This window comes from Eucyclogobius newberryi, unplaced genomic scaffold, assembly GCF_026437365.1.
Source record: "Eucyclogobius newberryi isolate DKJ021-1_F unplaced genomic scaffold, fEucNew1.0.hap1 SCAF_56, whole genome shotgun sequence".
In the NCBI taxonomy this organism is placed as follows: Eukaryota; Metazoa; Chordata; class Actinopteri; order Gobiiformes; family Gobiidae; genus Eucyclogobius; species Eucyclogobius newberryi.
This window is the reverse complement of record NW_027316234.1, coordinates 504,998-530,248: the sequence shown is the minus strand read 5'-3', so window position 1 is coordinate 530,248 and position 25,251 is coordinate 504,998. Positions and strand designations below refer to the sequence as shown.

The 25,251-nt window shown below is 50.6% G+C and overlaps 1 protein-coding gene across 1 annotated transcript; it reads left to right on the top strand.

Moving 5' to 3' along the window:
• Nucleotides 1-12,080: 12,080 nt before the first annotated feature.
• On the top strand, nt 12,081-21,732 carry LOC140383817 (scavenger receptor cysteine-rich type 1 protein M130-like). The gene is made up of 8 exons (XM_072466014.1): nt 12,081-12,419; nt 13,711-13,992; nt 14,088-14,378; nt 17,870-18,151; nt 18,247-18,537; nt 19,000-19,326; nt 21,132-21,217; nt 21,470-21,732. The coding sequence occupies exons 1-8, from the start codon at nt 12,344-12,346 to the stop codon at nt 21,539-21,541; spliced, it is 1,707 nt and encodes a 568-aa protein (XP_072322115.1). The 5' UTR covers nt 12,081-12,343; the 3' UTR covers nt 21,542-21,732.
• Nucleotides 21,733-25,251: the final 3,519 nt, after the last annotated feature.

The window sequence follows — 25,251 nt, the reverse complement described above, 5'->3', positions numbered from 1 at the left end:
TCAGACTTTAGTCAGACTTTTGTCAGACTTTAGTCAGACTTTAGTCAGACTTTAGTCAGACTTTAGTCAGACTTTAGTCAGACTTTTGTCAGACTTTTGTCAGACTTTAGTCAGACTTTAGTCAGACTTTAGTCAGACTTTAGTCAGACTTTTGTCAGACTTTTGTCAGACTTTTGTCAGACTTTTGTCAGACTTTTGTCAGACTTTAGTCAGACTTTAGTCAGACTTTAGTCAGACTTTTGTCAGACTTTAGTCAGACTTTAGTCAGACTTTAGTCAGACTTTAGTTAGACTTTTGTCAGACTTTAGTCAGACTTTAGTCAGACTTTAGTCAGACTTTAGTCAGACTTTAGTCAGACTTTTGTCAGACTTTTGTCAGACTTTTGTCAGACTTTAGTCAGACTTTAGTCAGACTTTAGTCAGACTTTTGTCAGACTTTTGTCAGACTTTTGTCAGACTTTAGTCAGACTTTAGTCAGACTTTAGTCAGACTTTTGTCAGACTTTAGTCAGACTTTAGTCAGACTTTAGTCAGACTTTAGTCAGACTTTTGTCAGACTTTTGTCAGACTTTTGTCAGACTTTTGTCAGACTTTTGTCAGACTTTAGTCAGACTTTAGTCAGACTTTTGTCAGACTTTTGTCAGACTTTAGTCAGACTTTAGTCAGACTTTTGTCAGACTTTAGTCAGACTTTAGTCAGACTTTAGTCAGACTTTTGTCAGACTTTTGTCAGACTTTAGTCAGACTTTTGTCAGACTTTAGTCAGACTTTTGTCAGACTTTAGTCAGACTTTTGTCAGACTTTAGTCAGACTTTTGTCAGACTTTTGTCAGACTTTTGTCAGACTTTAGTCAGACTTTAGTCAGACTTTAGTCAGACTTTTGTCAGACTTTTGTCAGACTTTTGTCAGACTTTTGTCAGACTTTTGTCAGACTTTTGTCAGACTTTAGTCAGACTTTAGTCAGACTTTAGTCAGACTTTAGTCAGACTTTTGTCAGACTTTTGTCAGACTTTAGTCAGACTTTAGTCAGACTTTAGTCAGACTTTAGTCAGACTTTAGTCAGACTTTAGTCAGACTTTAGTCAGACTTTAGTCAGACTTTTGTCAGACTTTTGTCAGACTTTTGTCAGACTTTAGTCAGACTTTTGTCAGACTTTTGTCAGACTTTTGTCAGACTTTTGTCAGACTTTAGTCAGACTTTAGTCAGACTTTAGTCAGACTTTAGTCAGACTTTTGTCAGACTTTTGTCAGACTTTAGTCAGACTTTAGTCAGACTTTAGTCAGACTTTTGTCAGACTTTAGTCAGACTTTAGTCAGACTTTTGTCAGACTTTTGTCAGACTTTAGTCAGACTTTTGTCAGACTTTAGTCAGACTTTAGTCAGACTTTTGTCAGACTTTTGTCAGACTTTTGTCAGACTTTTGTCAGACTTTAGTCAGACTTTAGTCAGACTTTAGTCAGACTTTAGTCAGACTTTTGTCAGACTTTAGTCAGACTTTAGTCAGACTTTAGTCAGACTTTAGTCAGACTTTTGTCAGACTTTTGTCAGACTTTAGTCAGACTTTAGTCAGACTTTAGTCAGACTTTTGTCAGACTTTTGTCAGACTTTAGTCAGACTTTTGTCAGACTTTTGTCAGACTTTAGTCAGACTTTTGTCAGACTTTTGTCAGACTTTTGTCAGACTTTAGTCAGACTTTAGTCAGACTTTAGTCAGACTTTAGTCAGACTTTTGTCAGACTTTTGTCAGACTTTAGTCAGACTTTAGTCAGACTTTAGTCAGACTTTTGTCAGACTTTTGTCAGACTTTTGTCAGACTTTAGTCAGACTTTAGTCAGACTTTAGTCAGACTTTTGTCAGACTTTAGTCAGACTTTAGTCAGACTTTAGTCAGACTTTTGTCAGACTTTTGTCAGACTTTTGTCAGACTTTTGTCAGACTTTAGTCAGACTTTAGTCAGACTTTTGTCAGACTTTTGTCAGACTTTTGTCAGACTTTAGTCAGACTTTAGTCAGACTTTAGTCAGACTTTAGTCAGACTTTAGTCAGACTTTTGTCAGACTTTAGTCAGACTTTAGTCAGACTTTAGTCAGACTTTAGTCAGACTTTAGTCAGACTTTTGTCAGACTTTAGTCAGACTTTAGTCAGACTTTAGTCAGACTTTTGTCAGACTTTTGTCAGACTTTAGTCAGACTTTTGTCAGACTTTAGTCAGACTTTAGTCAGACTTTAGTCAGACTTTAGTCAGACTTTTGTCAGACTTTTGTCAGACTTTTGTCAGACTTTTGTCAGACTTTAGTCAGACTTTAGTCAGACTTTAGTCAGACTTTTGTCAGACTTTTGTCAGACTTTTGTCAGACTTTAGTCAGACTTTAGTCAGACTTTAGTCAGACTTTAGTCAGACTTTAGTCAGACTTTTGTCAGACTTTAGTCAGACTTTAGTCAGACTTTAGTCAGACTTTAGTCAGACTTTTGTCAGACTTTAGTCAGACTTTAGTCAGACTTTAGTCAGACTTTTGTCAGACTTTTGTCAGACTTTTGTCAGACTTTAGTCAGACTTTAGTCAGACTTTAGTCAGACTTTAGTCAGACTTTAGTCAGACTTTTGTCAGACTTTAGTCAGACTTTAGTCAGACTTTAGTCAGACTTTAGTCAGACTTTAGTCAGACTTTTGTCAGACTTTAGTCAGACTTTAGTCAGACTTTTGTCAGACTTTAGTCAGACTTTAGTCAGACTTTAGTCAGACTTTTGTCAGACTTTTGTCAGACTTTTGTCAGACTTTAGTCAGACTTTAGTCAGACTTTAGTCAGACTTTAGTCAGACTTTAGTCAGACTTTAGTCAGACTTTAGTCAGACTTTTGTCAGACTTTTGTCAGACTTTAGTCAGACTTTAGTCAGACTTTAGTCAGACTTTAGTCAGACTTTTGTCAGACTTTAGTCAGACTTTTGTCAGACTTTAGTCAGACTTTAGTCAGACTTTAGTCAGACTTTTGTCAGACTTTTGTCAGACTTTAGTCAGACTTTAGTCAGACTTTTGTCAGACTTTAGTCAGACTTTAGTCAGACTTTAGTCAGACTTTTGTCAGACTTTTGTCAGACTTTTGTCAGACTTTAGTCAGACTTTTGTCAGACTTTAGTCAGACTTTTGTCAGACTTTAGTCAGACTTTAGTCAGACTTTAGTCAGACTTTAGTCAGACTTTAGTCAGACTTTAGTCAGACTTTTGTCAGACTTTTGTCAGACTTTTGTCAGACTTTAGTCAGACTTTTGTCAGACTTTAGTCAGACTTTAGTCAGACTTTAGTCAGACTTTTGTCAGACTTTAGTCAGACTTTTGTCAGACTTTAGTCAGACTTTAGTCAGACTTTTGTCAGACTTTTGTCAGACTTTAGTCAGACTTTAGTCAGACTTTAGTCAGACTTTAGTCAGACTTTAGTCAGACTTTTGTCAGACTTTAGTCAGACTTTAGTCAGACTTTAGTCAGACTTTAGTCAGACTTTTGTCAGACTTTTGTCAGACTTTAGTCAGACTTTTGTCAGACTTTTGTGAGACTTTTGTCAGACTTTTGTGAGACTTTAGTCAGACTTTTGTCAGACTTTTGTCAGACTTTTGTCAGACTTTAGTCAGACTTTAGTCAGACTTTAGTCAGACTTTTGTCAGACTTTTGTCAGACTTTTGTCAGACTTTAGTCAGACTTTAGTCAGACTTTTGTCAGACTTTTGTCAGACTTTTGTCAGACTTTTGTCAGACTTTTGTCAGACTTTAGTCAGACTTTAGTCAGACTTTAGTCAGACTTTTGTCAGACTTTTGTGAGACTTTTGTCAGACTTTTGTCAGACTTTAGTCAGACTTTAGTCAGACTTTTGTCAGACTTTTGTCAGACTTTTGTCAGACTTTTGTCAGACTTTAGTCAGACTTTTGTCAGACTTTTGTCAGACTTTTGTCAGACTTTTATCAGACTTTAGTCAGACTTTAGTCAGACTTTAGTCAGACTTTTGTCAGACTTTTGTCAGACTTTTGTCAGACTTTTGTCAGACTTTAGTCAGACTTTTGTCAGACTTTTGTCAGACTTTTGTCAGACTTTTGTCAGACTTTAGTCAGACTTTAGTCAGACTTTAGTCAGACTTTTGTCAGAGTTTAGTCAGACTTTAGTCAGACTTTAGTCAGACTTTAGTCAGACTTTTGTCAGACTTTAGTCAGACTTTAGTCAGACTTTAGTCAGACTTTTGTCAGACTTTTGTCAGACTTTTGTCAGACTTTAGTCAGACTTTTGTCAGACTTTTGTCAGACTTTAGTCAGACTTTAGTCAGACTTTTGTCAGACTTTTGTCAGACTTTAGTCAGACTTTAGTCAGACTTTAGTCAGACTTTTGTCAGACTTTTGTCAGACTTTTGTCAGACTTTAGTCAGACTTTAGTCAGACTTTAGTCAGACTTTAGTCAGACTTTAGTCAGACTTTTGTCAGACTTTTGTCAGACTTTAGTCAGACTTTAGTCAGACTTTAGTCAGACTTTAGTCAGACTTTAGTCAGACTTTAGTCAGACTTTAGTCAGACTTTTGTCAGACTTTTGTCAGACTTTTGTCAGACTTTTGTCAGACTTTAGTCAGACTTTTGTCAGACTTTAGTCAGACTTTAGTCAGACTTTTGTCAGACTTTTGTCAGACTTTAGTCAGACTTTTGTCAGACTTTAGTCAGACTTTAGTCAGACTTTAGTCAGACTTTTGTCAGACTTTTGTCAGACTTTAGTCAGACTTTAGTCAGACTTTAGTCAGACTTTTGTCAGACTTTAGTCAGACTTTAGTCAGACTTTAGTCAGACTTTTGTCAGACTTTTGTCAGACTTTAGTCAGACTTTTGTCAGACTTTTGTCAGACTTTTGTCAGACTTTTGTCAGACTTTAGTCAGACTTTAGTCAGACTTTTGTCAGACTTTAGTCAGACTTTAGTCAGACTTTTGTCAGACTTTTGTCAGACTTTTGTCAGACTTTAGTCAGACTTTAGTCAGACTTTTGTCAGACTTTTGTCAGACTTTTATCAGACTTTAGTCAGACTTTAGTCAGACTTTTGTCAGACTTTTGTCAGACTTTTGTCAGACTTTTGTCAGACTTTAGTCAGACTTTAGTCAGACTTTAGTCAGACTTTTGTCAGACTTTTGTCAGACTTTTGTCAGACTTTTGTCAGACTTTAGTCAGACTTTAGTCAGACTTTTGTCAGACTTTTGTCAGACTTTTGTCAGACTTTAGTCAGACTTTAGTCAGACTTTTGTCAGACTTTTGTCAGACTTTTGTCAGACTTTTGTCAGACTTTTGTCAGACTTTAGTCAGACTTTAGTCAGACTTTTGTCAGACTTTTGTCAGACTTTTGTCAGACTTTAGTCAGACTTTAGTCAGACTTTAGTCAGACTTTTGTCAGACTTTTGTCAGACTTTTGTCAGACTTTAGTCAGACTTTAGTCAGACTTTTGTCAGACTTTTGTCAGACTTTTGTCAGACTTTTGTCAGACTTTTGTCAGACTTTTGTCAGACTTTTGTCAGACTTTAGTCAGACTTTAGTCAGACTTTAGTCAGACTTTTGTCAGACTTTTGTCAGACTTTAGTCAGACTTTAGTCAGACTTTAGTCAGACTTTAGTCAGACTTTAGTCAGACTTTAGTCAGACTTTTGTCAGAGTTTAGTCAGACTTTTGTCAGACTTTAGTCAGACTTTTGTCAGACTTTTGTCAGACTTTAGTCAGACTTTAGTCAGACTTTTGTCAGACTTTTGTCAGACTTTTGTCAGACTTTAGTCAGACTTTAGTCAGACTTTTGTCACTTTATCACTTTCAGATTAAATACAGACATGTTCTTCCACTGTTAGAGGGACATCGTGGGACTCATATATTTTAATACAGTCATAAATAGTGAATATTCTGTTTTCTAATGCATCCTCACTTTAGACCTGAACATTCTTGGTTTTTCAGCCTTTTTCCTTTGACCCACTTTTCATTGCAGCGTTTGAACTTGACTTGATGAAATGTGGAAAATGATGTGTTTGTTTGTTCCCCAACGTTGAAAAAGAGTTGTTTTCTCTTGACGATGACTTACACAATTAAACCGGAAGCTGTTCCTGAACAAACTATTGGCAAGACTCTTTGAGAAGCTGAGACTCTGTAGTTCTGGACTTGAAGTGGAAAAGTCAAAATGCAATAATAGAAGAAAGCGAGAACTCAACATGATGACATCAGCAGAAGGGTCATTTTTATTCTATTTGTTATTCAGCTTAAATAACATTTCTTGCAGTACAAACTGATGTATAACAAGTTATAAACTAAGGAGAAAAAAGTTGATGATATGTATATTTACAGTTTGAGAAGTACCGTAAGATGCCACTTAGGGCCGCCACAAGGGAAAAGTTCTAGAATGTGTGATGAGGACATGAACAGTGCAGGTGCAGAGGAAGGGGCAGAGCAGGGGCATGGCAGGGGCAGAGCAGGGGCAGAGCAGGTGCAGAGGAAGGGGCAGAGCAGGGGCAGAGCAGGTGCAGAGCAGGTGCAGAGCAGGGGCAGTGCAGGGGCAGAGCAGGGGCATGGCAGGGGCAGAGCAGGGGCAGAGGAAGGGGCAGAGGAAGGGGCAGTGCAGGGGCATGGCAGGGGCATGGCAGGTGCAGAGCAGGGGCAGAGGAAGGGGCAGTGCAGGGGCATGGCAGGGGCATGGCAGGTGCAGAGCAGGGGCAGGGCAGGGGCAGAGCAGGGGCAGGGCAGGGGCAGAGGAAGGGGCAGAGCAGGGCCAGGGCAGGGGCAGAGCAGGTGCATGGCAGGGGCAGATGAAGGGGCAGTGCAGGGGCATGGCAGGGGCAGAGCAGGTGCAGAGCAGGGGCAGAGCAGGTGCAGAGCAGGGGCAGAGCAGGGGCAGAGCAGGTGCATGGCAGGGGCAGATGAAGGGGCAGTGCAGGGGCATGGCAGGGGCAGAGCAGGTGCAGTGCAGGGGCATGGCAGGTGCAGAGTAGGGGCATGGCAGGGGCAGAGCAGGTGCAGGGGCAGAGCAGGGGCATGGCAGGGGCAGAGCAGGGGCATGGCAGGTGCAGGGCAGGGGCATGGCAGGGGCAGAGCAGGTGCAGTGCAGGGGCATGGCAGGTGCAGAGTAGGGGCATGGCAGGGGCAGAGCAGGTGCAGGGGCAGAGCAGGGGCATGGCAGGGGCAGAGCAGGGGCATGGCAGGTGCAGAGCAGGGGCATGGCAGGGGGAGAGCAGGGGCAGGGCAGGGGCAGAGCAGGGGCAGGGCAGGGGCAGAGGAAGGGGCAGAGCAGGGGCAGGGCAGGGGCAGAGCAGGGGCATGGCAGGGGCAGAGCAGGGGCATGGCAGGGGCAGAGCAGGTGCATGGCAGGGGCAGAGGAAGGGGCAGTGCAGGGGCATGGCAGGGGCAGAGCAGGTGCAGAGCAGGGGCAGAGCAGGTGCATGGCAGGGGCAGAGCAGGGGCAGAGCAGGGGCAGAGGAAGGGGCAGTGCAGGGGCATGGCAGGGGCAGAGCAGGGGCAGGGCAGGGGCATGGCAGGGGCATGGCAGGGGCAGAGCAGGTGCAGTGCAGGGGCATGGCAGGTGCAGAGTAGGGGCATGGCAGGGGCAGAGCAGGTGCAGGGGCAGAGCAGGGGCATGGCAGGGGCAGAGCAGGGGCATGGCAGGTGCAGGGCAGGGGCAGGGCAGGGGCATGGCAGGGGCAGAGCAGGTGCAGTGCAGGGGCATGGCAGGGGCAGAGCAGGGGCATGGCAGGTGCAGAGCAGGGGCATGGCAGGTGCAGAGCAGGGGCATGGCAGGTGCAGAGCAGGGGCAGTGCAGGGGCAGAGCAGGTGCAGAGCAGGGGCAGAGCAGGTGCATGGCAGGGGCAGAGCAGGGGCAGAGCAGGGGCATGGCAGGTGCATGGCAGGGGCAGAGCAGGGGCAGAGGAAGGGGCAGTGCAGGGGCATGGCAGGGGCAGAGCAGGTGCAGTGCAGGGGCATGGCAGGTGCAGAGTAGGGGCATGGCAGGGGCAGAGCAGGTGCAGGGGCAGAGCAGGGGCATGGCAGGGGCAGAGCAGGGGCATGGCAGGTGCAGGGCAGGGGCAGAGCAGGTGCAGTGCAGGGGCATGGCAGGTGCAGAGTAGGGGCATGGCAGGGGCAGAGCAGGTGCAGGGGCAGAGCAGGGGCATGGCAGGGGCAGAGCAGGGGCATGGCAGGTGCAGAGCAGGGGCATGGCAGGGGGAGAGCAGGGGCAGGGCAGGGGCAGAGCAGGGGCAGGGCAGGGGCAGAGGAAGGGGCAGAGCAGGGGCAGGGCAGGGGCAGAGCAGGGGCAGAGCAGGGGCATGGCAGGGGCAGAGCAGGGGCATGGCAGGGGCAGAGCAGGTGCATGGCAGGGGCAGAGGAAGGGGCATGGCAGGGGCAGAGCAGGTGCAGAGCAGGGGCAGAGCAGGTGCATGGCAGGGGCAGAGCAGGGGCAGAGCAGGGGCATGGCAGGTGCATGGCAGGGGCAGAGCAGGGGCAGAGGAAGGGGCAGTGCAGGGGCATGGCAGGGGCAGAGCAGGGGCAGGGCAGGGGCATGGCAGGGGCATGGCAGGGGCAGAGCAGGTGCAGTGCAGGGGCATGGCAGGTGCAGAGTAGGGGCATGGCAGGGGCAGAGCAGGTGCAGGGGCAGAGCAGGGGCATGGCAGGGGCAGAGCAGGGGCATGGCAGGTGCAGGGCAGGGGCAGGGCAGGGGCATGGCAGGGGCAGAGCAGGTGCAGTGCAGGGGCATGGCAGGGGCAGAGCAGGGGCATGGCAGGTGCAGAGCAGGGGCATGGCAGGTGCAGAGCAGGGGCATGGCAGGTGCAGAGCAGGGGCAGTGCAGGGGCAGAGCAGGTGCAGAGCAGGGGCAGAGCAGGTGCATGGCAGGGGCAGAGCAGGGGCAGAGCAGGGGCATGGCAGGTGCATGGCAGGGGCAGAGCAGGGGCAGAGGAAGGGGCAGTGCAGGGGCATGGCAGGGGCAGAGCAGGTGCAGTGCAGGGGCATGGCAGGTGCAGAGTAGGGGCATGGCAGGGGCAGAGCAGGTGCAGGGGCAGAGCAGGGGCATGGCAGGGGCAGAGCAGGGGCATGGCAGGTGCAGGGCAGGTGCAGAGCAGGGGCAGGGCAGGGGCAGAGCAGGTGCAGAGCAGGGGCAGGGCAGGTGCATGGCAGGGGCAGAGCAGGGGCAGAGCAGGGGCATGGCAGGTGCAGAGCAGGGGCATGGCAGGGGCATGGCAGGTGCAGAGCAGGGGCATGGCAGGGGCAGTGCAGGGGCATGGCAGGGGCAGAGCAGGTGCAGTGCAGGGGCATGGCAGGTGCAGAGTAGGGGCATGGCAGGGGCAGAGCAGGTGCAGGGGCAGAGCAGGGGCATGGCAGGGGCAGAGCAGGGGCAGAGCAGGTGCAGAGGAAGGGGCATGGCAGGTGCAGAGAAGGTGCATGGCAGGGGCATGGCAGGTGCAGAGCAGGGGCATGGCAGGTGCAGAGCAGGAGCATGGCAGGTGCAGAGCAGGGGCAGGGCAGGAGCATGGCAGGTGCAGAGCAGGGGCATGGCAGGTGCAGAGCAGGTGCAGAGCAGGGGCATGGCAGGTGCAGAGCAGGGGCAGAGCAGGTGCAGAGCAGGGGCATGGCAGGTGCAGAGCAGGTGCATGGCAGGGGCATGGCAGGTGCAGAGCAGGTGCAGAGCAGGGGCATGGCAGGGGCAGAGCAGGTGCAGAGCAGGGGCATGGCAGGGGCAGAGCAGGTGCAGAGCAGGGGCATGGCAGGTGCAGAGCAGGGGCAGAGCAGGGGCATGGCAGGTGCAGAGCAGGGGCAGTGCAGGGCAGGAGCATGGCAGGGGCATGGCAGGGGCAGAGCAGGGGCATGGCAGGTGCAGAGAAGGGGCATGGCAGGTGCAGAGCAGGGGCAGTGCAGGTGCAGAGCAGGTGCAGAGCAGGAGCATGGCAGGTGCAGAGCAGGAGCATGGCAGGTGCATGGCAGGGGCAGTGTCTGTTTTACTCAAATTAGAACTAAAACCAAGCTCTGCTCAGAGGAAAACATTATAACTTGACAGCTTTTCTTTCTTAAATATTTGCAGGAGTGAAGCTGGTGTTGGAGGACAGTCTGAATGACACTAGTTTGAGCTTTTGTTGAGTTTGGACCGTTCTCTTTTAAAAGCCGATGACAAATTCAGTACAAATGTGTTTTGGATGCTTCCCAGAATGATTGATTCTGTAAAGAAGAGGAGCTTTCGTTTCAAGCCACAGATAAAGCAGCTTAGGAGTTCCTTTCACGAGACGCTGGACCAAATGGAATATATGGAGAAAAAGTCCAGGACGTCCTAAGTGTGAGGGGGAAGAACACATTCTCCAGTCATGTTTTCTCTGTCTGGGGGGAAGAGCAGGCCAAAGCTGGAGGAGGAAACACACTGGTATAACACCCATTGTTCATTAGTTATTCACACCTTTTATTAAGCAAAACAGGATCTGAAGAATGTGCAAATGTAAATACACAAACCCCAGAGTGCGATCAGAGCGATAGTGAGCTTCCTGTTTCCATCAAACTGATCAGAATAGGCCCGTGCGCTTCAATGACGGGAGCAGCAGCCATTTTGTGCCGTGTGGCCGACAACCGCCATCTTGTGACATGACTTTTCTTTGAGCAGGCGTCCTGTCAGCAAACAGCAGCTCCACAGGTAAAGACACTCACGCCACCGCCACCGCACTCACGCCACCGCCGCACTCACGCCACTGCACTCACGCCACCGCCGCACTCACACTCACGCCGCCGCACTCACACTCACGCCGCCTCACTCACGCAGTCGCCGCACTCACACTCACGCCACCACACTCACGCCGCCGCACTCACACTCACGCCGCCTCACTCACGCAGTCGCCGCACTCACACTCACGCCACCACACTCACGCCGCCGCACTCACACTCACGCCACCACACTCACGCCGCCGCACTCACACTCACGCCACCGCCGCACTCACACTCACGCCGCCGCACTCACGCAGTCGCCGCACTCACACCAGTAGCGACGTGAGCGACTTGAGAAACCACCTCCCATTTCCACTGCTGCTCGCGGGGGGAGGAGCTAAGAGGAAGTGACCCCGCCTCCCTCCCTTGATAACTTCCTGTAGAGATCTGGAGACGACATGAGAGCGAACAGGGCTCAGGAGGGTTGGCAATAGATCATACACTCCTAACTCACGGAAGTCAGAATGCCACTATTTGTTCATTTTTAACTTTTTTTAATCGTCAAAATTCTTTATTACAAAACATTCATGACAGACAATAAACAGTTTCAAGTAGTTAATCAACGGAATCGGGACAAAAGTGTCTGAATGTGAATCCAACATGGCGGCGACTGAGACCGCTCCCACTGATACAGCTCAGGCAACACTTTCCTCTCTAAAAAGGTTTTTTTCAGTGCATTACAGTTTGTTCCACTTCACACGTGGTATAGTCCGCTCAAAGATAGTGTTTGACCACAACATAAATAATCCTAACCCCTAACCTCATTTTTTTGTAGTAGATAGGAGATGAAGAAAAGTTTGAACCCAAATTAAATTTAGGGTTGGAGCGGGAGTAGAACCCAGCGTCTCCATCACCCCACGCCGGAAATGTACCTCGCATGTGATGTGGGCTGCCACGGGGGCCGCCATATTGGATTTTGTAACTTCCAAATTCTGACTTCCGTGAGTTAGGAGTGTATGATCTAGTGCCGACCGGCTCAGGAGGGTTTGTGCTGCTGGTGTGAGTTTACTGTAAACCACAACCTCAGCACTGAGAGGTGGAGTCAGTAGACAGGGCCGTCCCTGTCTGACTCAGCTGGCCTCACCTGCTCAGGTAAAGGGGCGAGGCTTCAGCTGCTCAGGTAAAGGGGCGAGGCTTCAGCTGCTCAGGTAAAGGGGCGAGGCTTCAGCTGCTCAGGTAAAGGGGCGGGGCTTCACCTGCTCAGGTAAAGGGGCGGGGCTTCACCTGCTCAGGTAAAGGGGCGGGGCTTCAGCTGCTCAGGTAAAGGGGCGGGGCTTCAGCTGCTCAGGTAAAGGGGCGGGGCTTCACCTGCTCAGGTAAAGGGGCGGGGCCTCACCTGCTCAGGTAAAGGGGCGGGGCTTCAGCTGCTCAGGTAAAAGGGCGGGGCTCATTCTGTCTCTTGTCTGTTCAGAGCCCCTCAGGCTGGTGGGAGGGGCCAGTCGCTGTGCTGGGACTCTGGAGGTGAAACACAGAGGAGAATGGAGACGAGGGGTGAACTATGGCCCCTGGGACTATGGCTCCTGGAACTTGGGGGCCACAGCTGCTGTGTGTCGAGCCCTGGACTGTGGCTCTGCTGTTTCTGGAGGAGACAGAGATGATTTTCCACAGAGTCGTGTGTGGGGGATCAGACGTGACTGTGTGATGAAGTCTACAGTGACAGAGTGTGTCATCAGCACAGACTCTCCCTCTTCTCTGGCTCTGGACGTGGTGTGTTCAGGTAAAAGTCTTAAATCCTCAGGTTGAATCTCTCAGATGTTCCTCACAGACTGCTCCTCTCTGTGTCTGGAGTCACTCATTATGGAAGTGTTATTGGTTTCAATATAACAGATGATGAACAGTTTGATGCTAAAGCTTAGCATTAGCTCTCTAAATATCAAGTATAAATAATGAAGAGTGTTTGGGTCGGGACCACCTCGGTGTCAGGAGGACAGACTCGTGTCCCTCACGCCGGGTCTGGAGCTGTGTTCAGCTCTGATATTACATTCTCCTCTTCACTCTCACATCTTTTTACTTTTTGTATTATTAATACTAACAGAACAAGACCAGACAGTGACAGATCAAAAAGTAAAACAAGTAGGTGAAGAATAAACCTGAGAATAAATGTCCCTCTGTATCTGTCCCAGTGTCTGGTGAATCTGTCCAAGTTCAAGTTTAATATTTTATCTCTAATGTGAAATATCTCTGTGTAACGATCAATTAGAGTTTAGATCAGGCCTAAAAATAGTTAGAGTTACTTTAAGTAACCAGAGTTTGATTGTCTAAAGAAAGTGAAAGAGTTTCATGTGTTCACAGTTCTACCTGCAGATGTCTCTGGACCAGAAGAGCTCGTCCTCAGACTTCTGACCCATATCATTGTCCTACAAACCTCCATGTCACACATGTGTGTGTCCTATTGGCTCAGAGCGGTGATGTCACACATGTGTGTGTCCTATTGGCTCAGAGCGGTGATGTCACACATGTGTGTGTCCTATTGGCTCAGAGCGGTGATGTCACACATGTGTGTGTCCTATTGGCTCAGAGCGGTGATGTCACACATGTGTGTGTCCTATTGGCTCAGAGCGGTGATGTCACACATGTGTGTGTCCTATTGGCTCAGAGCGATGATGTCACACATGTGTGTGTCCTATTGGCTCAGAGCGATGATGTCACACATGTGTGTGTCCTATTGGCTCAGAGCGGTGATGTCAAACATGTGTGTGTCCTATTGGCTCAGAGCGGTGATGTCACACACGTGTGTGTCCTATTGGCTCAGAGCGGTGATGTCACATGTGTGTGTCCTATTGGCTCAGAGCGGTGATGTCACACATGTGTGTGTCCTATTGGCTCAGAGCGGTGATGTCACACACACGTGTGTGTCCTATTGGCTCAGAGCGGTGATGTCACATGTGTGTGTCCTATTGGCTCAGAGCGGTGATGTCACATGTGTGTGTCCTATTGGCTCAGAGCGGTGATGTCACACATGTGTGTGTCCTATTGGCTCAGAGCGGTGATGTCACATGTGTCCACAGACTGGGTGCGGCTGGTCTCGGGGTCCGGCCTGTGCTCAGGATCAGTGCAGATCTGGGATCAGTCCTGGACCTGGCTCTGTGAAGAGGCCTTGGACCTTCAGGGTGCAGAGGTGCTGTGCAGGGAGCTGGGCTGTGGGGCTCCTTCTCTCCTCCAGGGGGCGGTCTCTCCTCTGGGACTGCAGACGTTCTACTGTGAGGGACATGAGTCTGCTCTGAGGGACTGTCCCCGCTCCAGCTCTGAGAACTGCTCCTCTGGAGCCGCTGTCAACCTCACCTGCTCAGGTAAAGGGGCGGGGCCTCACCTGCTCAGGTAAAGGGGCGGGGCTTCAGCTGCTCAGGTAAAAGGGCGGGGCTCATTCTGTCTCTTGTCTGTTCAGAGCCCCTCAGGCTGGTGGGAGGGGCCAGTCGCTGTGCTGGGACTCTGGAGGTGAAACTCAGAGGAGAATGGAGACGAGTGGTGAACTATGACTCCTGGAACTTGGGGGCCACAGCTGCTGTGTGTCGAGCCCTGGACTGTGGCTCTGCTGTTTCTGGAGGAAACAGATATGATTTTCCACAGAGTCGTGTGTGGGGGATCAGACGTGACTGTGTGATGAAGTCTACAGTGACAGAGTGTGTCATCAGCACAGACTCTCCCTCTTCTCTGGCTCTGGACGTGGTGTGTTCAGGTAAAAGTCTTAAATCCTCAGGTTGAATCTCTCAGATGTTCCTCACAGACTGCTCCTCTCTGTGTCTGGAGTCACTCATTATGGAAGTGTTATTGGTTTCAATATAACAGATGATGAACAGTTTGATGCTAAAGCTTAGCATTAGCTCTCTAAATATCAAGTATAAATAATGAAGAGTGTTTGGGTCGGGACCACCTCGGTGTCAGGAGGACAGACTCGTGTCCCTCACGCCGGGTCTGGAGCTGTGTTCAGCTCTGATATTACATTCTCCTCTTCACTCTCACATCTTTTTACTTTTTGTATTATTAATACTAACAGAACAAGACCAGACAGTGACAGATCAAAAAGTAAAACAAGTAGGTGAAGAATAAACCTGACAATAAATGTCCCTCTGTATCTGTCCCAGTGTCTGGTGAATCTGTCCAAGTTCAAGTTTAATATTTTATCTCTAATGTGAAATATCTCTGTGTAACGATCAATTAGAGTTTAGATCAGGCCTAAAAATAGTTAGAGTTACTTTAAGTAACCAGAGTTTGATTGTCTAAAGAAAGTGAAAGAGTTTCATGTGTTCACAGTTCTACCTGCAGATGTCTCTGGACCAGAAGAGCTCGTCCTCAGACTTCTGACCCATATCATTGTCCTACAAACCTCCATGTCACACATGTGTGTGTCCTATTGGCTCAGAGCGGTGATGTCACACATGTGTGTGTCCTATTGGCTCAGAGCGGTGATGTCACACATGTGTGTGTCCTATTGGCTCAGAGCGGTGATGTCACACATGTGTGTGTCCTATTGGCTCAGAGCGGTGATGTCACACATGTGTGTGTCCTATTGGCTCAGAGCGGTGATGTCACACATGTGTGTGTCCTATTGGCTCAGAGCGGTGATGTCACACATGTGTGTGTCCTATTGGCTCAGAGCGGTGATGTCACACATGTGTGTGTCCTATTGGCTCAGAGCGGTGATGTCACACATGTGTGTGTCCTATTGGCTCAGAGCGGTGATGTCACACATGTGTGTGTCCTATTGGCTCAGAGCGGTGATGTCACACATGTGTGTGTCCTATTGGCTCAGAGCGGTGATGTCACACATGTGTGTGTCCTATTGGCTCAGAGCGGTGATGTCACACATGTGTGTGTCCTATTGGCTCAGAGCGGTGATGTCACACATGTGTGTGTCCTATTGGCTCAGAGCGGTGATGTCACACACATGTGTGTGTCCTATTGGCTCAGAGTGATGATGTCACACATGTGTGTGTCCTATTGGCTCAGAGCGGTGATGTCACACACATGTGTGTGTCCTATTGGCTCAGAGCGGTGATGTCACACATGTGTGTGTCCTATTGGCTCAGAGCGGTGATGTCACACATGTGTGTGTCCTATTGGCTCAGAGCGATGATGTCACACATGTGTGTGTCCTATTGGCTCAGAGCGGTGATGTCACACATGTGTGTGTCCTATTGGCTCAGAGCGGTGATGTCACACATGTGTGTGTCCTATTGGCTCAGAGCGGTGATGTCACACATGTGTGTGTCCTATTGGCTCAGAGCGGTGATGTCACACATGTGTGTGTCCTATTGGCTCAGAGCGGTGATGTCACACGTGTGTGTCCTATTGGCTCAGAGCGGTGATGTCACACATGTGTGTGTCCTATTGGCTCAGAGCGATGATGTCACACATGTGTGTGTCCTATTGGCTCAGAGCGGTGATGTCACACATGTGTGTGTCCTATTGGCTCAGAGTGATGATGTCACACATGTGTGTGTCCTATTGGCTCAGAGCGATGATGTCACACACATGTGTGTGTCCTATTGGCTCAGAGCGGTGATGTCACACATGTGTGTGTCCTATTGGCTCAGAGCGGTGATGTCACACATGTGTGTGTCCTATTGGCTCAGAGCGGTGATGTCACACATGTGTGTGTCCTATTGGCTCAGAGCGATGATGTCACACATGTGTGTGTCCTATTGGCTCAGAGCGATGATGTCACACATGTGTGTGTCCTATTGGCTCAGAGTGATGATGTCACACATGTGTGTGTCCTATTGGCTCAGAGCGATGATGTCACACATGTGTGTGTCCTATTGGCTCAGAGCGGTGATGTCACACATGTGTGTGTCCTATTGGCTCAGAGTGATGATGTCACACATGTGTGTGTCCTATTGGCTCAGAGCGGTGATGTCACACATGTGTGTGTCCTATTGGCTCAGAGCGATGATGTCACACACATGTGTGTGTCCTATTGGCTCAGAGCGGTGATGTCACACATGTGTGTGTCCTATTGGCTCAGAGTGATGATGTCACACATGTGTGTGTCCTATTGGCTCAGAGCGGTGATGTCACACATGTGTGTGTCCTATTGGCTCAGAGCGATGATGTCACACACATGTGTGTGTCCTATTGGCTCAGAGCGGTGATGTCACACATGTGTGTGTCCTATTGGCTCAGAGCGATGATGTCACACACATGTGTGTGTCCTATTGGCTCAGAGCGGTGATGTCACACATGTGTGTGTCCTATTGGCTCAGAGCGATGATGTCACACATGTGTGTGTCCTATTGGCTCAGAGCGGTGATGTCACACATGTGTGTGTCCTATTGGCTCAGAGCGATGATGTCACACATGTGTGTGTCCTATTGGCTCAGAGCGATGATGTCACACATGTGTGTGTCCTATTGGCTCAGAGTGATGATGTCACACATGTGTGTGTCCTATTGGCTCAGAGCGATGATGTCACACATGTGTGTGTCCTATTGGCTCAGAGCGGTGATGTCACACATGTGTGTGTCCTATTGGCTCAGAGTGATGATGTCACACATGTGTGTGTCCTATTGGCTCAGAGCGGTGATGTCACACATGTGTGTGTCCTATTGGCTCAGAGTGATGATGTCACACATGTGTGTGTCCTATTGGCTCAGAGCGATGATGTCACACATGTGTGTGTCCTATTGGCTCAGAGCGGTGATGTCACACATGTGTGTGTCCTATTGGCTCAGAGCGGTGATGTCACATGTGTGTGTCCTATTGGCTCAGAGCGATGATGTCACACATGTGTGTGTCCTATTGGCTCAGAGCGATGATGTCACACATGTGTGTGTCCTATTGGCTCAGAGCGATGATGTCACACATGTGTGTGTCCTATTGGCTCAGAGCGGTGATGTCACACATGTGTGTGTCCTATTGGCTCAGAGCGGTGATGTCACACACATGTGTGTGTCCTATTGGCTCAGAGCGGTGATGTCACACATGTGTGTGTCCTATTGGCTCAGAGCGGTGATGTCACACACATGTGTGTGTCCTATTGGCTCAGAGCGGTGATGTCACACATGTGTGTGTCCTATTGGCTCAGAGCGGTGATGTCACACATGTGTGTGTCCTATTGGCTCAGAGCGGTGATGTCACACATGTGTGTGTCCTATTGGCTCAGAGCGATGATGTCACACATGTGTGTGTCCCATTGGCTCAGAGCGATGATGTCACATGTGTCCACAGACTGGGTGCGGCTGGTCTCGGGGTCCGGCCTGTGCTCAGGATCAGTGCAGATCTGGGATCAGTCCTGGACCTGGCTCTGTGAAGAGGCCTTGGACCTTCAGGGTGCAGAGGTGCTGTGCAGGGAGCTGGGCTGTGGGGCTCCTTCTCTCCTCCAGGGGGCGGTCTCTCCTCTGGGACTGCAGACGTTCTACTGTGAGGGACATGAGTCTGCTCTGAGGGACTGTCCCCGCTCCAGCTCTGAGAACTGCTCCTCTGGAGCCGCTGTCAACCTCACCTGCTCAGGTAAAGGGGCGGGGCCTCACCTGCTCAGGTAAAGGGGCGGGGCTTCAGCTGCTCAGGTAAAAGGGCGGGGCTCATTCTGTCTCTTGTCTGTTCAGAGCCCGTCAGGCTGGTGGGAGGGGCCAGTCGCTGTGCTGGGACTCTGGAGGTGAAACACAGAGGAGAATGGAGACGAGTGGAGAACTTTGACCCCTGGAACTTGGGGGCCACAGCTGCTGTGTGTCGAGCCCTGGACTGTGGCTCTGCTGTTTCTGGAGGAAACAGAGATGATTTTCCACAGAGTCCTGTGTGGTGGATCAGACCTGACTGTGTGATGAAGTCTACAGTGACAGAGTGTGTCATCAGCACAGACTCTCCCTCTTCTCTGGCTCTGGACGTGGTGTGTTCAGGTAAAAGTACAAATCTGATGCATTTTAGGTTTTCTCTTGATCTTGGCGTCATTTTAACCCCTCGTTTGAAGGAACACATTTTCCTTTTTGATCTTGTCTCAATATAAAGAAATTAAAAAAAAGTTTAAATGATCATTTCCTTAACACAAACAATACAGACTTTTGATCTGTGGCTTTTAATACAAAAAAATCTTCTGCTCCAAACCAAATGTTTCACTGACAGAAGATGACCTGTGTCTGACCTCTGACCAACAGAAATGAATGAATCTCAATCAGATTATTTGCAAGAGCCTCACGTTCTTCCTCTCTCGCTCCTTCTACCTTCACCTCACACATTTGACCCTTTATTACTTTGGAGTTAAACATTAGTGTTGACAGTAAAACACTCAGAATGTGACCTCTGACCCTGGACTCGGGCCTCAGTCGGGTCAAGAATTAAACCTCTTCGTCCTCTCTTCACAGACTTACTGAACCGTCCAATCATCTCCCTGTCTGTGTTAGACGGGGCCTCCGAGTCCCAGCTTCAGGGGGTCCGGGTGATGCCGGGGTCAAAGTTCAGGGTCAAATGCTCTGTGGAGCCACAGTTCCCAGGAGGCTCCTTCCAGCTCCTCTCTCCCACTGTGAACCTCACTCAGAACCACACCCTGCCCGCTGTCAATCACTCTGCACACTTCCTGTTCTCTGACACTGGCCCCGCCCACGAAGGAAACTACACCTGTGTTTACCTCCTGCAGGTGTTCGACCACGCCTTCTCCTCTCAGAGCCACGCCCTCCAGCTCTATGTGGGAGGTAAGCACAGCAACACAGCCTCATGTTAGAGTCACAGCCTCATGTTAGAGTCACAGCCTCATGTTAGAGTCACAGTCTCATGTTAGAGTCACAGCCTCATGTTAGAGTCACAGCCTCATGTTAGAGTCACAGCCTCATGTTAGAGTCACAGTCTCATGTTAGAGTCACAGCCTCATGTTAGAGTCACAGCCTCATGTTAGAGTCACAGTCTCATGTTAGAGTCACAGTCTCATGTTAGAGTCACAGCCTCATGTTAGAGTCACAGCCTCACATGTTAGAGTCACAGCCTCACATGTTAGAGTCACAGCCTCACATGTTAGAGTCACAGCCTCATGTTAGAGTCACAGTCTCATGTTAGAGTCACAGCCTCATGTTAGAGTCACAGCCTCATGTTAGAGTCACAGTCTCATGTTAGAGTCACAGCCTCATGTTAGAGTCACAGCCTCATGTTAGAGTCACAGTCTCATGTTAGAGTCACAGCCTCATGTTAGAGTCACAGCCTCATGTTAGAGTCACAGCCTCATGTTAGAGTCACAGTCTCATGTTAGAGTCACAGTCTCATGTTAGAGTCACAGTCTCATGTTAGAGTCACAGCCTCATGTTAGAGTCACAGTCTCATGTTAGAGTCACAGTCTCATGTTAGAGTCACAGTCTCATGTTAGAGTCACAGCCTCATGTTAGAGTCACAGCCTCATGTTAGAGTCACAGCCTCATGTTAGAGTCACAGCCTCATGTTAGAGTCACAGCCTCATGTTAGAGTCACAGTCTCATGTTAGAGTCACAGTCTCATGTTAGAGTCACAGTCTCATGTTAGAGTCACAGTCTCATGTTAGAGTCACAGTCTCACATGTTAGAGTCACAGCCTCATGTTAGAGTCACAGTCACAGTCTCATGTTAGAGTCACAGTCTCATGTTAGAGTCACAGCCTCATGTTAGAGTCACAGCCTCATGTTAGAGTCACAGCCTCATGTTAGAGTCACAGTCTCATGTTAGAGTCACAGCCTCATGTTAGAGTCACAGTCTCATGTTAGAGTCACAGCCTCATGTTAGAGTCACAGTCTCATGTTAGAGTCACAGTCTCATGTTAGAGTCACAGTCTCATGTTAGAGTCACAGCCTCATGTTAGAGTCACAGCCTCATGTTAGAGTCACAGTCTCATGTTAGAGTCACAGTCTCATGTTAGAGTCACAGTCTCATGTTAGAGTCACAGCCTCATGTTAGAGTCACAGCCTCATGTTAGAGTCACAGTCTCATGTTAGAGTCACAGTCTCATGTTAGAGTCACAGTCTCATGTTAGAGTCACAGCCTCATGTTAGAGTCACAGCCTCATGTTAGAGTCACAGCCTCATGTTAGAGTCACAGCCTCATGTTAGAGTCACAGCCTCATGTTAGAGTCACAGCCTCATGTTAGAGTCACAGTCTCATGTTAGAGTCACAGTCTCATGTTAGAGTCACAGTCTCATGTTAGAGTCACAGCCTCATGTTAGAGTCACAGTCTCATGTTAGAGTCACAGCCTCATGTTAGAGTCACAGCCTCATGTTAGAGTCACAGTCTCATGTTAGAGTCACAGTCTCGTGTTAGAGTCACAGCCTCATGTTAGAGTCACAGTCTCATGTTAGAGTCACAGCCTCATGTTAGAGTCACAGCCTCATGTTAGAGTCACAGCCTCATGTTAGAGTCACAGTCTCATGTTAGAGTCACAGTCTCATGTTAGAGTCACAGCCTCATGTTAGAGTCACAGCCTCATGTTAGAGTCACAGCCTCATGTTAGAGTCACAGTCTCATGAGTCCTTTTGTGTTGCAGGTTCAGACTCAGACTTGATCTTCAGAGTCCTGGTGGTTCTGCTGTTGACTCTCATAATCAACCTTCTGCTCTTCATATTCTGGAAGGTACTGGAGTCTTTAGACCTGATTTAGTCCTGGTTTGGATCTAGTTTGGATCTGCTTTACACTTAGGTTAGAGTCCTGCTTTAGTCCAGCTTCCAACACATTTCACTTGAGTCTGTTTTAGACCTTGCTTTGGCCTTCGTTAGTTCTTAAAGTTATGGTTTGGTCCTGGTTTATTCTTTCATGTTTTCCTGGTTTAGACCTGATTTAGTCCTGTTTTTTTAGACCTGAATGTTCTGTGTCCTGTTGTTTCAGGTCAAGGCCAGACGGGGCGCTATAGAGCCGGCTGAAGTGGAGCTGGAGTTAGAGCCGTTCAGATCCTCATGAGACCTGGACTCAGACCGCTGGCTTTAGACAGAGAGAAGAGCGAGTGTACTTTATTCGGACTGTGATACTGGTATTTATCAGTTACTCTTAGTGGATTCATTTAGAGGAACATGTGATTGATCAATTTGAGGAAGAATTTTGATCTAATTTATTTTTCCAACTTTTTTAATGACTACTTCTGCTTTATATTTTTCACTTTTTACATCCATGTGTTTTTACTGCAGTCTGTGCCTTTCCTTACGTTTAATAAACCGTTTTGATCCTTGTCTGTTGTTGTCTTTGTCCCTGCGATGGATAAATATGTTGTTGGGGCATTTGAATAGCTCACTGTCGCCACCTGCTGTCTCTGAGCGGAAATCAAGCCTTGTAACATCTGCTGACATCGACCCAAAGACGACTCTCCTGAGAAACCCTGGCTCTCTGTTATATTTGGCCATGTTAAATGTTTCAGTATGTGAATATATTGCCTTATTTCTTTTTCCATTTTTTTGTCTTTTGGTTTTTGGTGTGTAGTCTTTATTGGACAGGACAGTGTAGAAGAACATTCAGGAAGGATCCAAACTCAGGACCCTGTGGCCTGCTGCACGTGGAGCCTGGCATATGTGCCATCCACAGGGCGGCACATATTACCTGCATTTTTGAAAAGGAAAAGAGAAAAAAGCCTTTAGGGTCTGTTTTCTGATTGTGTAATTTCACAAAGGAGCTGCAGGGGGAGCTCTATCACCAAAGTTACTTAGTTTGGCTTTGAAATAGAAAATCAGCCCCCGCAGGAGCACCTGCAGGAGCACTCACAGGAGCACCCACAGGAGCACCCGCAGGAGCACCCACAGGAGCACTCACAGGAGCACTCACAGGAGCACCCGCAGGAGCACTCACAGGAGCACCCGCAGGAGCACCCACAGGAGCACCCACAGGATCACCCGCAGGAGCACTCACAGGAGCACCTGCAGGAGCACTCACAGGAGCACTCGCAGGAGCACCCGCAGGAGCACTCACAGGAGCACCCACAGGAGCACTCATAGGAGCACTCACAGGAGCACCCACAGGAGCACCCACAGGAGCACCCACAGGATCACCCGCAGGAGCACTCACAGGAGCACCTGCAGGAGCACTCACAGGAGCACTCGCAGGAGCACCCGCAGGAGCACTCACAGGAGCACCCACAGGAGCACTCACAGGAGCACTCACAGGAGCACCCACAGGAGCACTCACAGGAGCACTCACAGGAGCACCCGCAGGAGCACTCACAGGAGCACCCACAGGAGCACTCACAGGAGCACTCACAGAGCACCCACAGGAGCACTCACAGGAGCACTCACAGGAGCACCCGCAGGAGCACTCACAGGAGCACCCACAGGAGCACTCACAGGAGTACCCGCAGGAGCACCCACAGGAGCACCCACAGGAGCATCGTAGGAGCACTCACAGGAGCACCCGCAGGAGCACCCGCAGGAGCACCTGCAGGAGCACTCATAGGAGCACTCACAGGAGCACCCGCAGGAGCACTCACAGGAGCACCCACAGGAGCACTCGCAGGATCACCCGCAGGAGCACCCACAGGAGCACCCGCAGGAGCACTCACAGGAGCACCCACAGGAGCACTCGCAGGATCACCCGCAGGAGCACCCGCAGGAGCACTCACAGGAGCACTCGCAGGAGCACCCGCAGGAGCACTCACAGGAGCACCCACAGGAGCACCCGCAGGAGCACCCGCAGGAGCACTCACAGGAGCACCCGCAGGAGCACTCACAGGAGCACTCACAGGAGCACCCACAGGAGCACCCGCAGGAGCACCTGCAGGAGCACTCACAGGAGCACCCACAGGAGCACCCACAGGAGCACCCGCAGGAGCACCTGCAGGAGCACTCACAGGAGCACCCACAGGAGCACCCGCAGGAGCACTCACAGGAGCACCCACAGGAGCACCCGCAGGAGCACTCACAGGAGCACTCACAGGAGCACCCGCAGGAGCACCCACAGGAGCACTCGCAGGAGCACTCACAGGAGCACCCGCAGGAGCACTCACAGGAGCACCCGCAGGAGCACCCACAGGAGCACTCACAGGAGCACCCGCAGGAGCACCCACAGGAGCACCCACAGGAGCATCGTAGGAGCACCCGCAGGAGCACCTGCAGGAGCACTCACAGGAGCACCCACAGGAGCACTCACAGGAGCACCCACAGGAGCACCCGCAGGAGCAACCACAGGAGCACTCACAGGAGCACTCGCAGGAGCACCCGCAGGAGCACTCACAGGAGCACCCACAGGAGCACCCACAGGAGCACTCACAGGAGCACCCGCAGGAGCACTCACAGGAGCACCCGCAGGAGCACTCACAGGACCACCCGCAGGAGCACCCACAGGAGCACCCGCAGGAGCAACCACAGGAGCACTCGCAGGAGCACCCGCAGGAGCACCCACAGGAGCACCCGCAGGAGCACTCACAGGAGCACCCACAGGAGCACTCACAGGAGCACCCACAGGAGCACTCGCAGGATCACCCGCAGGAGCACTCGCAGGAGCACCCGCAGGAGCACCCGCAGGAGCACTCACGGGAGCACCCGCAGGAGCACCCGCAGGAGCACTCGCAGGAGCACCCGCAGGAGCACTCACAGGAGCACCCGCAGGAGCACTCACAGGAGCACCCACAGGAGCACCCGCAGGAGCACCCGCAGGAGCACTCACAGGAGCACCCGCAGGAGCACTCACAGGAGCACTCACAGGAGCACCCACAGGAGCACCCGCAGGAGCACCTGCAGGAGCACTCACAGGAGCACTCACAGGAGCACCCACAGGAGCACCCGCAGGAGCACCTGCAGGAGCACTCACAGGAGCACCCACAGGAGCACCCACAGGAGCACCCGCAGGAGCACCTGCAGGAGCACTCACAGGAGCACCCACAGGAGCACCCGCAGGAGCACTCACAGGAGCACCCACAGGAGCACCCGCAGGAGCACTCACAGGAGCACTCACAGGACCACCCGCAGGAGCACCCACAGGAGCACTCGCAGGAGCACTCACAGGAGCACCCGCAGGAGCACTCACAGGAGCACCCGCAGGAGCACCCACAGGAGCACTCACAGGAGCACCCGCAGGAGCACCCACAGGAGCACCCACAGGAGCATCGTAGGAGCACCCGCAGGAGCACCTGCAGGAGCACTCACAGGAGCACCCACAGGAGCACTCACAGGAGCACCCACAGGAGCACCCGCAGGAGCAACCACAGGAGCACTCACAGGAGCACTCGCAGGAGCACCCGCAGGAGCACTCACAGGAGCACCCACAGGAGCACCCACAGGAGCACTCACAGGAGCACCCGCAGGAGCACTCACAGGAGCACCCGCAGGAGCACTCACAGGAGCACCCGCAGGAGCACCCACAGGAGCACCCGCAGGAGCAACCACAGGAGCACTCGCAGGAGCACCCGCAGGAGCACCCACAGGAGCACCCGCAGGAGCACTCACAGGAGCACCCACAGGAGCACTCACAGGAGCACCCACAGGAGCACTCGCAGGAGCACCCGCAGGAGCACTCGCAGGAGCACCCGCAGGAGCACTCATGGGAGCACCCGCAGGAGCACCCGCAGGAGCACTCGCAGGAGCACCCGCAGGAGCACCCACAGGAGCACTCACAGGAGCACCCACAGGAACACCCGCAGGAGCACTCACAGGAGCACCCACAGGAGCACTCACAGGAGCACTCGCAGGATC

Excerpts from the sequence above, each read along its gene's own strand:
- LOC140383817 (XM_072466014.1), top strand. The coding sequence starts at position 12,344 with ATGAAGTCTACAGTGACAGAGTGTGTCATCAGCACAGACTCTCCCTCT. Across the intron at positions 14,379-17,869 it reads TCTGGACGTGGTGTGTTCAG|ACTGGGTGCGGCTGGTCTCG; the intron begins GTAAAAGTCTTA and ends ATGTGTCCACAG. Across the intron at positions 18,538-18,999 it reads TCTGGACGTGGTGTGTTCAG|ACTTACTGAACCGTCCAATC; the intron begins GTAAAAGTACAA and ends CTCTCTTCACAG.